The 11289-nt window shown below is 39.2% G+C and overlaps 1 protein-coding gene across 1 annotated transcript; it reads left to right on the forward strand.

The window, feature by feature from the left end:
• The first annotated feature begins 9010 nt into the window (after positions 1-9010).
• LOC137376755 (homeobox protein Nkx-2.4-like) lies at positions 9011-10671 on the forward strand. The gene is made up of 2 exons (XM_068045739.1): positions 9011-9380; positions 10007-10671. The coding sequence occupies exons 1-2, from the start codon at positions 9011-9013 to the stop codon at positions 10669-10671; spliced, it is 1035 nt and encodes a 344-aa protein (XP_067901840.1).
• The last annotated feature ends 618 nt before the right edge of the window (positions 10672-11289 follow it).

An 11289-nucleotide genomic window follows, 5' to 3' on the forward strand; every position in this document is an offset into this window, starting at 1 on the left:
CTTTTTTTATTCAGTCATGGGATGTGGACATCGCTTGCTAGGCCAGCATTTATTGCCCATCCCTAATTCCCTTGAGAAGGTGGTGGTGAGCTGCCTTCTTGAACTGTTGCAGTCCATGTGGGGTAGGTACACCCACGTGTTGCAAAAACAGCAGTTGAGGGGTTAAAGCTTGTACATACAGGAGAACATGCCTTAAGCAATAGTGGAAATTTGCAGACCCAAAGCTTCACCAAAAACCACATATTTATTGAGATGCACATTCCCCAGATATCACAAATTGATACTAGAGAAACTTTCACCCCATTTGACAACACATGACTATCTCAGACAAAACTCCAAAAAATTATTAAATCATAGCTGTTGCAGACAAAGCCAACTACCGCAAATCTAAGATTAATGAATGAATGTGAGGAGTAAGTGTTAAGAATGAATATGTGTTTTCTCCTTTTTTCTTTTCCACAACTAATGAAATGCTCCTATTGCCATTTCATTCCACATAGTGTGAAGGTGTCAAGAAAACACTATGCCAAATGAGAAATATTAATTCATTGGTTGGAATTTTATATTAGACTTTTAATGGAGAAAATCCTACAGTTAGCTTTTTTAAAAAAAAAACTGGCAGCCAAGGTGGCCACTGCAATTTGCATCTGAAATGCATTTGCACATTCCAAGGTCCAACCAGAGCCAGAAGTCTGAGAAGGCCTGGATCCAGAACAATGGCCTGCTCTTGTAATTGAATTATCTAGGATTGCTTCATTAACACCGCAGTCAAGGCAATCGTGACACATTGACTTTGAAAGAGAAAATCCCTCTGAGTGTAAATATTGGCATCCTGGGGCCTGCGGAACCAATTCTGAAATTTGTATCTCATTAGGCGGTTTTGACCATCTGTCCACCTCTGAAAAAACTGGGAGTTTTGTTACACAGACAAGAGACAATCTGTAACTGAGACTGCAGTGACAAAGAAGGCTGTGTGCCTCCCTTTCTCTCTTTCTCTCTTTCTCTCTCTCCAGAAAATATCAAGTTTGAAAACCGTCTGCAACGGTGGACCCTCCAGGCCTACAGACTGCTACAGCCACAGACCAGGAGAAGTGAGCCACCTACAATTCTGCCTCCAAGAAAACCCTGAGCAAAGTGGGCCAGCAACAAAGTACACTTTGACCAGCCAAAGATTTCAAGAATACAACTCCAGTCAGAAGACCACCAAATCATCCAACCTCAGACTGTGTATTTAACTTTTATTTATTCTGGACTTTAATACAACCAAAAAACCTACTTTCCACTTTGTAATCTATTTGTGTGCGTGTGTGATCCTTGTGTGAATGCATGCATCAATGTGTTGTATATTTTTTATTATTTTAGATCGGATTTAACTTGTTGAGTATAATAAACTTACCTCTTTCTTGTTTAAACTCAAGAAAACCTGTCCAATTGGTTCTTTCACGATCACATTAAAGGTAGAAGGTAAAACACTCACTGAGGTGGTAAGCACAACCATTGTTTAAAAGGAATAAACCCTGTTGTGGTCAAATAAGAGGAAGAGCAAGAGAGGGGACTGTGACTCCCCTCCTCACTTTGCCATAACACCTACCCTTTACAAATCCATGTTGGCTGTCTCTGATCAGCTGAAAATTTTCAAGGTGTTCAGTCACCCAATCCTTAATTATAGTCTCTAGTAATTCCACACAACAGGCTAACTCGTCTATATTTTCCTGGTTTTCCTCTCTCACCTTTTTTAAATAGAACGGTTCCTGATTATAGTTTATATAGATTATCGTTAGGGCATTTGCAATGTTGCCGCCTACTTCTGGGATGGAAGCAATGTTGTCCTGGAGATTTTCACTCTTCTGTGTCACTATTTTGGTCATTACTGCTATTTTGCTTAAGTTAATTTTGCTGAGTCACGGTCTCTGATTCAATTTTAGTTTCCTTGGGATTTCCCGCATACTCACCTCTTCCTCTACTATAAATAAATGGAAATAGAAGCAATCTTTTGACATTGGTAGTGAACTGGTCAGGATATAGAAGGCAGAGAGTAGGGATAATGGGAACTTGCCCAATTGGCAGGAGGTGACTAATGGTGTTCCACAGAGATCTATATTGGGACCTCAACTTTTCATTATACTGATAAATGACTTAAATGAAGGCAGATAGAGCCGTATAGCCAAGTTTGCTGATGACACTAAGTTAGATGACACAGTAAGTAGTATAGATTGGAGCAGTAAACTGCAATTAGACATTGATAGAGTAGATGATTGGTCAAAAATGTGGCAGATGGAGTTTCATGTGGGGAAGTGTGAGGTCATCGTCTTTGGGTTTGAAAAAGAGCATCAGTGTATTTTCTAAATGGTGAGAAGTTAAGAACTTAGGAGAAGCAGAGAGATTTAGGGATCCGTGTACAGAAATCAAAATACTCATGGGAAGATACAAAAAATCATTAAAAAATGTTAATGGAATGTTACAATTTATCTCAAGGAGGTTTAAATAGAAAGGGACTGAAGTTATGTTAGAGTTATATAAAGCTCTGATAGAATCCATTTGGAGTATTGTGTTCAGTTCTGAGCACTGCACCACAGGAAGGAAATATTTTCCTTGGAGGGAGAACAGTGCAGATCCACCAGAATAATACTGTGGCTAAAAGGTTTAAATTATGAGGACAGGTTGCATAGACTAGCCTTGTATTCTCTTGAGTAGAGAAGATTATGGGATGATCTAATTAAGATGATTAAAAGATTTGTTAAAGTAGATAGAGAGAAACCATTTCCTCTGTTGGAAGAGTTCAGAATGAAGGAGCATAACCTTAAAATTAGAGCTAGCTAGTTCAGTGGTGATATCAGGAAGCATTTAATCACACAAAGAATAGCAGAAATCTGGAGCCCACCTCCAAAAAACTGCCATGTCTTAGTCAAATTAAAAATTGCCCCCTCAAAAGAATTGAGCTAGGTTCGTTAGACATGATTTACCTTTTACAAATCCGTATTAGCTCTCTCTGTTGAGTCCAAATTCATCCAAGCACTCAGTTACACTGTCCCTAATAACAGATTCTAGTAACTTCCCCACAACAGTCATTAGACTAGTGACTATAAATTCCTTGTTTATCTCTTTTATCCTTCTTAAATAATGGAATAATATTGGCAATTTTTCAATCCAAGGGGACATTTTTTGAATTGAGAGAATTTTGAAAGATCATGACTATGATCATGAAGATAATCTATAATTTTCTCAACTACTTCTTTCAATACAATGGGATAAAAAGCATCAGGTCCTGGAGATTTGTCTATATTTAGTCAGAGGACTTCTTTCATAGGAAAGATGTTGAGGCAAAAAAAAGCATAAGCACAGATTTGCCAGGATACTGCCTGGTATGCAAATGTACAAATAGGAAGAATGAGATGAATAATTCGGGTTGTTTTCTTTAGAACAAGTTGATTTGATTTTTAAAAATGATGGTAGTTTAAATAGAATTACATACAAATTACAATGTGGAAATTAGCCATTTGGCCCAACCAGTTTGTGTTAGGATTTATCTTTCATATAAGCACCAGCCCGAATCCCATATACCATCTTATTTTGCTTAACCTCTTTCCTTCAACTACCTACCTAACCTATTCTTAAAGGTTGACACAGGACAGCATAAATAGAAAGAGACTGTACCCAGTGTTTGGTGGGGTCTGCAATAAGGTTAAAAAAAATTAAATGTAAACCATTTAAGGCAGAGAGCAGAAGAAGCCTTTTTTGTACAGAGGGTTGTGAGGTTGCCAAATACATTACCAGAGTTTGTGATTGAAGCAGTGACAATGTCAATATTTAAGCATAGATTGGATAGATGGTTGGGGGAATGGGAAATAAAGGAATATGGGGACTGAGGTGGCACATTGGATTAGGACTACAGTTCAAGTGGAGGATAAACGCTAACATGGAGTGAGCCTTTTTTCCATGATGTAATTTCTAACTAATTCTGTGTCATCTCAGTTGATGAGGTGGGAGGGGCAAATAATTGGCCTCAGTGTTCCTGAGCTGCATAGAGAGATCAGTCAAAATTCCCATTCTAAATCACCATTCAGTGAAGAAGCTCAGGCTCAGATTTGGTGCTATCGTGGTCGAACTTATTACTTGATTAATCTTTTGTGTTGTTCCTTTTAAAAAAAACAAACCCTACTTTTCCGAAATGCTGTTTGCATCATTCTTTACAGCCTTATGATTTTCACTTAAGATTTAATGGCACCTCATAAGCATTGATGCAATTTAGAGACTTGAAAATTGCAAAGAAAAGTATTAAAGGTAAAAATGTAGCCCCCGCCCCTCGCAGGTTTACAATCTTGTGGATTGGTTTTGGTTCACCTAAACCGAACATATTAAAAACAGGCAGAATGCAACGGTCTTTTTAAACTGCAGTCAGATTTAAGTTCCAAAACCAAGGCAAAACCCAGATTACAATATCCAGACCTTTGCAAGAACACCAAATATTGAAATTGTGGCAGAGTTCCCTTTGAATTTGTCTTCTTGGAATTTCAGACGGAAATAATGAGGCAATTACAGAGTTTGCAAGATAGTTAGTCCATGATCATTATGTATGAATATTGAAATGCTGTAAACATGGTGAAGGAGTAAAAATGTGCAGGTTATTTAAAGTTAATATTTTTACATTTATAATTATGCTGTCGGCATAAATAAGGTATATGTGAATAATATGTTGCCTCTCGCTGTACTACTATTGGGTTTTTTTGTCAACGTATCTGGCAGCATTAGCTGTGGTCAAAATTACTAGATATACACTGACTTACAACATATGTTAATGAGGTTTGAAAGCCAGTTTCTACAGATTCCGCAGATGTAAGCAGCGTTAATGCCTTTCAAACCATTGAGGGGATTAAAAACAATCACCTAATGCTGTCGTTTTTTATATATATAGAAATCTCTTGTTTACATGTCAAACAGGCATTGAATCAAATTGTTGGCTGCAATGTAAATGAAGTCACAAAATAACGGGATTTGTGTTGTTCCTCGCAACTTTACGCCATATTTCACTTTGGTAAAAGGAGACAGTTTCCTGTTCAGTCATTTCAAACCCTCTGTGTATGTTCTCAATAGGTTTTATTCGCCTTCCTACTTGGGAAATCAAGTGCTTTCATCAAATATTGGTCAATTCGTAACACTGTTTCTTTATACAACTGGATTTATGTACAAGTCTCACTCAAAAGCAAATCTAAAATCAATTCAGTAGAGAAAGCGTTCAAAGAGCATTATCGCAACCTTGCGCTGTGTCAGTGCAAGGGAGACCTAATCGTTGGAACTACTCAGTTAACTTACGACGGGTTTTACATTGTCACTGACTGAGGTTCATTCTTATTTGTTCAATGACGGAGAATCCTTTTGAACTGTTAAATCTCCAGATTGCATGGTTTACCACACCTACCGCTCAGACTATGTGCACTGTCTAGTTTTACACAATGCGCCATCTCTTCGTGTTAAAGCAGGTCATTTAGTTTCTGGGCTATCAGGTTAAAAATTAAATGACAATATTTCAATTGCGACGGAAGACATGTTTGTTCCTGAAGTTTAAAGTGAATTATTTTGACATCAGTTAATGCTCTTCACAGATGTGAAAAAGTCTCGTGACGGGTCTTTATTCCTCGGAACTTAAAGGTTATAAAAACTGTTTGAAAGAAAATATGGATGTTATCAATATGTGTTTTAAATAGGTATTTACACGGTGCACCTGGATTGCCAAGCTGAGTTTGTCATTTTCTTTTTTATTTCCAATATATTTCATGCTTTATTCTGAGTTCTCCGGCGACTGTAAATTATAATGTTGATTACTATTTTCCAGATAAGACACCAATTCAGAATTTCAACCCTGATGGTTTATGTAAAATGTAACTTCTAAAGTGGAAAACGTTTATGTTCACGAAATACAAAATCTCATTATTTGCTCCACATCCCACAACTATTAATAGTCTAAGAGCAGGAGTGCTGTTGCATAAAGTTGTGTCAGAGTGAGCCTTTCAGACTGTGCCGTCCCTAATTAATCTGCATTTTAAATATACCTAAACTTTCATGCTGTTTGTTTTCGGGGTTTAATACCCCAACAAGGTTCCTTGTTAACGACCCTTTCACATTTTTTTTTTGTACAAATTTCAATTTTTGAAGTGCTACCTCATAAGGAGACTGATGATTATCGTTGCTTTCCTTCGTTTGCCTTCGGTGTTTGTGATTTTATTATACACGATTAACAATGAGCCGGGTTGTGAGTATATAGGTACGGTTTGGGTAGTAATAACATAATGCATAATGCGGCGCTGCACACAGGCCTTTGCATGAATAAAGCCAGGCATTTTCTATTTGGAAGAACACACACCTGTTCGAAGCAAACTAGGGATGCGGTAAGGACGGAACTGTCCTACAACCACCAGAACTTACCCATGGGCACTTAATCCTGACAATACATCGTCTAGAGATCGTGGGCGTCCTGTTTGCAAACACAATTTCAAACCTGCCATTTGGAATTATCATTTAGCTGTGCAATTCATTCTTCAAACTCCTGTTCACCGTAGAAACATGATATGGTTACAACTCGACAAGGTCCACTTGTTAATTGTGAGGCCTGTTGAGTCCTCAGTTCCTTCTCAGACAGGGGCAAAGCTTGGCGCTGTTTGAGAGCAGTCCCGTGTGCACTCGTCTGGCCGGCACCGCTTGTATTAAACTCGAGGTGCATAGTTCCAGGATTAGTGGCAACATTTATTGACAAAGTCTCCCTTTTCCTAATCTCTCGAGTGGCAGCAAAGTCATTGAGTCTGACCGGCCTCCTCATCTAAAACCATAGTTTGCAGAAATCCTGGATCAAACAGTACCTAGGGCAAAATAAGTACTTCATTCTTCAGCACGACTAAAGAGCAACAAGCGTCCCTTCATAGAGAGGTGTGGAATTATTAAACACTAATTCAGGAAAGGAGAGTAATAATAATTATTTGCCGCACATAAACTTAGTGCGCGGGTATTATTTTCCCTGAAATACTTTCAAATATCCATGAAAGTAGGCAAACGATGGATTCAATGCGGTGTTGTAAATGCCTGAACTTCTAAACATCTCTTGAAACGCAAACCTTCTGTACTAGGAGCAAGATGATGACATTTGTGTTCAGGTCTACCTTTCTAATGAAAATGAATCCAAAAACGGACAAACAAATTTTAGGCTAAGCAGGAAATTAAAGGATTTTTGTTTTGATCCCCAATTAAGAGCTGCTGGAAGTGACCCAGTTGGCATTTATTATAACAATGAATATTAAAATTAGGAACTTTTTTCAAAATTGCCCGGTATAGTTTTACTCTAATCTTTTACAAAATACAGACTATTATTACAAAGCTTTACAAAACGCGCGTCGATAAATCTGCAGTGAACAAACTGATTTCCTGCAGCAGAATGTTGTGATGTATACATGAACGTCGGCAACAGCAGTGCATCACAAAAAGCAGCTAAAATGCTTTTTAATAATAACTGCACTTTAAATTAAGTAGCACTTTGATAAAGCCTTCCTTTAGAGGTAGCAGTACAACACTCTGCTTCCTATTTCTATCATTTTATTACTGAATTGCTAAAGCCCCTGTCCCTCTTAAGACCAATAAGATGTACTTCAAACATCAGCACTGAATTCTCCTACTGTCTGGGTTCAGCTTTCCTAAGTCACCTTCCTATGGCCGGCACGTTCTTACAGATTCGCTGGGATAGCCTTGAACACCTAAGTGAACAGAAATAAATATATATATATAAATATATTAAATAATATCTGAGCGGAATCACCACTTTCGAAAATTGCATTGTTTAAAAAAATAAGAAGGCATTGTGCAGAATTTATTTTAGTTCGAATTTGCTGAAATGTTGAGCAAATATTACAGCTGACTGATTTACATTACTGTCAGAGATTGTGTGCTATTTATTCTGTTTCAACTCTCCTTATTTCAGTCAAATCCAAATAAGGAAATGCGGCCGATCGTCTTAGTGGGATTTTATTTTTCGATTTAGTCAGTTCGTGATTCGGAAAGATTAATGCTCCCTCTTTCTCTTCACAGTCAAAGCTCATTTTGCTTCTTCCCCAATAGTTCTGAAGCACACGATTACATTTTGACACTGACACTATATGCTCACGGATACAAACTAAACCAAGGGAAAACAAGGGTGGCATTCGCTGTAATTATTTCGAATATGTTGGAAGTGGAAAGCACAAATAAAACAGACACAGGATACTTACAACTTCAGGGTCTGAATATTCCCCCATTCTTTCGATGTATCGGATTTACGTACTTTGGGCTTATTTGTAAGTACCGCTTAGCTGCAACAAAATGATGCTTAAGATGCATAAATTAGGTAGCTATACAAAAGGGAAGACCGTTCATTCTATCTCTTTGACTATGCGCCCTGGTGCTTTTCCTTGCCGCGAAAAGCTCTTTTAGCTAATACGTAGCATTGTGTTCAGAGTCTGAGAGCAGGGCAGGAGACCAACTAATGGGAGCCAACAAACTCCCAGTTTTCAAGAAAATTGGATACACGTTAATGAGCAAACCTCAATTACTGTATGTGAAAGTTCGCCATTTCATGTTACTCTATGGAACATCACCGTCTGTGTTAATCAGATTGATATCAAAGGTGTTACATTAGAATCCAGAAGCGCTCAAAAAGTATTTAATCAAGTTTTTTCTTGGCATCACGTTTATCTTAACATGGACCTACCTACATTTACCTCAATTATCTTGGTAAAGATGTCAAACACTATTGTTTGCTCGTTTAGACCGATGCTCCTCCCCCAGGGCTCTGTCGTAAACCTGGCGCCTGGCTAAAATAAATCAAAGATAAGAGGAATCGGGGCTCGCCTCCTCCAAGCCGATCAATCGGATCTTAGGCGGACTCCAAAACACCCTCTTACGTCGACATCCACAAGAGGAGCGAGAGAGGGAGAGCGAACACAACGCACGAGTTGATCCTCTCAACAATTTTACCTGGCTCTGTCGCTAAATCATGTCGTTGAGCCCAAAGCACACAACGCCTTTTTCAGTGACAGACATACTGAGCCCGATCGAGGAGACCTACAAGAAGTTTGGTGGCATGGATGGCGCTGGCAACCTCGGACCTCCTCTGGGAGGTTACCGCCAACCTCAGGTCTCCCAGGCCGGCATGCAGCAGCACACCATGGGTCACAACGCCACCGTGGCGACCACCTACCACATGCCACACGGCGTGTCCCAATTTTCTCACAGTGCCATGGGAGGCTACTGTAACGGGAGTATAGGCAACATGGGGGATCTGCCCTCTTACCAGGACACCATGAGGAATAGCGCAGCAGCGACTGGCTGGTACGGCACTAATCCGGATCCCAGATATTCAACAAGTAAGACTCGTTCAAATATAAGTTTTTTTTAAATGAATATAGCAATGATTGTATCCTAGCTCAGTGGCAGTGATTTCAAAATAGAGAAAACCTGTATGATGAGCTTGATACAGATGCACCTTGGAGAAATTTCAACGCTTTCATTCACTATCTATGGTCATTAAATTAACAATTGTTTCACTATAATAGAACAGATTTACAAGCATATTTACAAACCAACTATCAAACTGTTAACTTCAGAACTACCAAGAAACCCCATGGGCTAATATTGAACAGGTCAAGTCCCATAGACAATCATTGTATAATTGAGCAAAATAGTGGCTTTTTTGTCATTTGGCCTCTGGTAAGAATTGCACATAATTGTGAATAGTGAGCTATAGATGTTACTTAGAACATGAACGCTCTTTGACATTCAAAATAATTAACTTTTATTTAATAATTATATTTTATGGTTTCCGTATAATGTTATGTATGAAAATAACCCTTTAGGGGTTCGTCGGGTATTTATCCTGTGTAAATTTCAAAACCGTTTTGCCATATAACTTAAATGATTACTCGTGTTTTGAGTAAAATTTCTAGCTTGCGGCATTTTTAATCAGAACATTTTCATTAAAACGTTTGTTTAGTTTCCCGCTTCATGGGAACGTCTTCAGGAATGAATATGACAGGGATGGGAAGTTTAACTGGAGTGGCAGACGCCGCCAAACCCATGGCACCATTACATGCGACACCGAGGAGAAAAAGAAGGGTCCTGTTCTCTCAGGCCCAAGTATACGAGTTGGAACGACGCTTCAAACAGCAGAAGTATCTGTCTGCTCCTGAAAGGGAACATCTAGCCAGCATGATCCACCTGACACCAACACAAGTCAAGATTTGGTTTCAAAACCACCGCTACAAGATGAAACGCCAGGCCAAGGACAAGGCTGCTCAACAGATGCAGCAGGAGAATAACCTGTGCCAACAACAACAGTCTCCCAGGAGGGTGGCAGTGCCAGTTCTTGTGAAAGACGGTAAACCCTGTCAGAATGGATCCAGCACCCCTACGCCCAGCCAACAAGCACAACAGCAGCAAGGTGCAAACGGGATCCTTCCCGTCGCAAGCACTACCATCTCCCAACAGCAGAATCAACAAGTGAATTCACTAGCCCAAGCTCAAGATCTAGGCCAAGTGTCACCAAATCCGTCGTCTCTGCACAATTCGGTCACTAGCATGTCTCAAATGGACACAGCTACTGCAGACTACACGGGGAGTATGGTAAATCCTGGCCTGCTGTACGGCAGGACCTGGTAGAGCCACTTTACCAGATAAAAAGAACAACTGGAAAGATGTGAGACATTGCTTAAAATGTTTGAACTGGCAAACTTTGCAACACACACCCAGAACTTCACTTCTCGGATTTTTGGCCGTGTTTCTGGACTCAACCCTGAGGACAAATTGAGATACAACATAGTGTTAACTGGACTCTTAGCCTATGGAGACTGAGAACACGCTGTAAAAAAAATTACCGGTTAAATAAAAAGATATCTGTGACCTTTTGGATTGCTTAGACAGTTGTGTAATTGTAGTTACAAGTTGTTGAAATGGATTGTGAATGGTGTTCCAATATCGGGTGAGCTGGCTTCATGGAGCCAAATGGACTACAGGTATAACATTAAGAACGACATACATCCACTTGGCAGTGTCCCAACAGTATTCCACTAGAAACACTAATACATTTGAGAACTTGTTACGAATTAGCTGTACATTCTTGTAAATTAATCTCTGGATTGTGCAGTCAGTTCAATGTAGTAGTTTCATGATTCAAGACTGAATATAAACCTTTCTGTATTTGATGCCGGTAACATTTCGAATTTCTTCTGAGTTTGGTTAATCTAAAAATAAATGAACAGGCCTCTGATGGAGAACGGT

Source organism: Heterodontus francisci, chromosome 13 (genome assembly GCF_036365525.1).
Source record: "Heterodontus francisci isolate sHetFra1 chromosome 13, sHetFra1.hap1, whole genome shotgun sequence".
Taxonomy (NCBI): domain Eukaryota; kingdom Metazoa; phylum Chordata; class Chondrichthyes; order Heterodontiformes; family Heterodontidae; genus Heterodontus; species Heterodontus francisci.

What these genes read in the sequence shown, in the direction of transcription:
- LOC137376755 (XM_068045739.1), top strand. Translation starts at nt 9,011, where the DNA reads ATGTCGTTGAGCCCAAAGCACACAACGCCTTTTTCAGTGACAGACATA. An exon ending in GGATCCCAGATATTCAACAA is followed by an intron (nt 9,381 to 10,006) that starts GTAAGACTCGTT and finishes ACGTTTGTTTAG; the next exon opens with TTTCCCGCTTCATGGGAACG.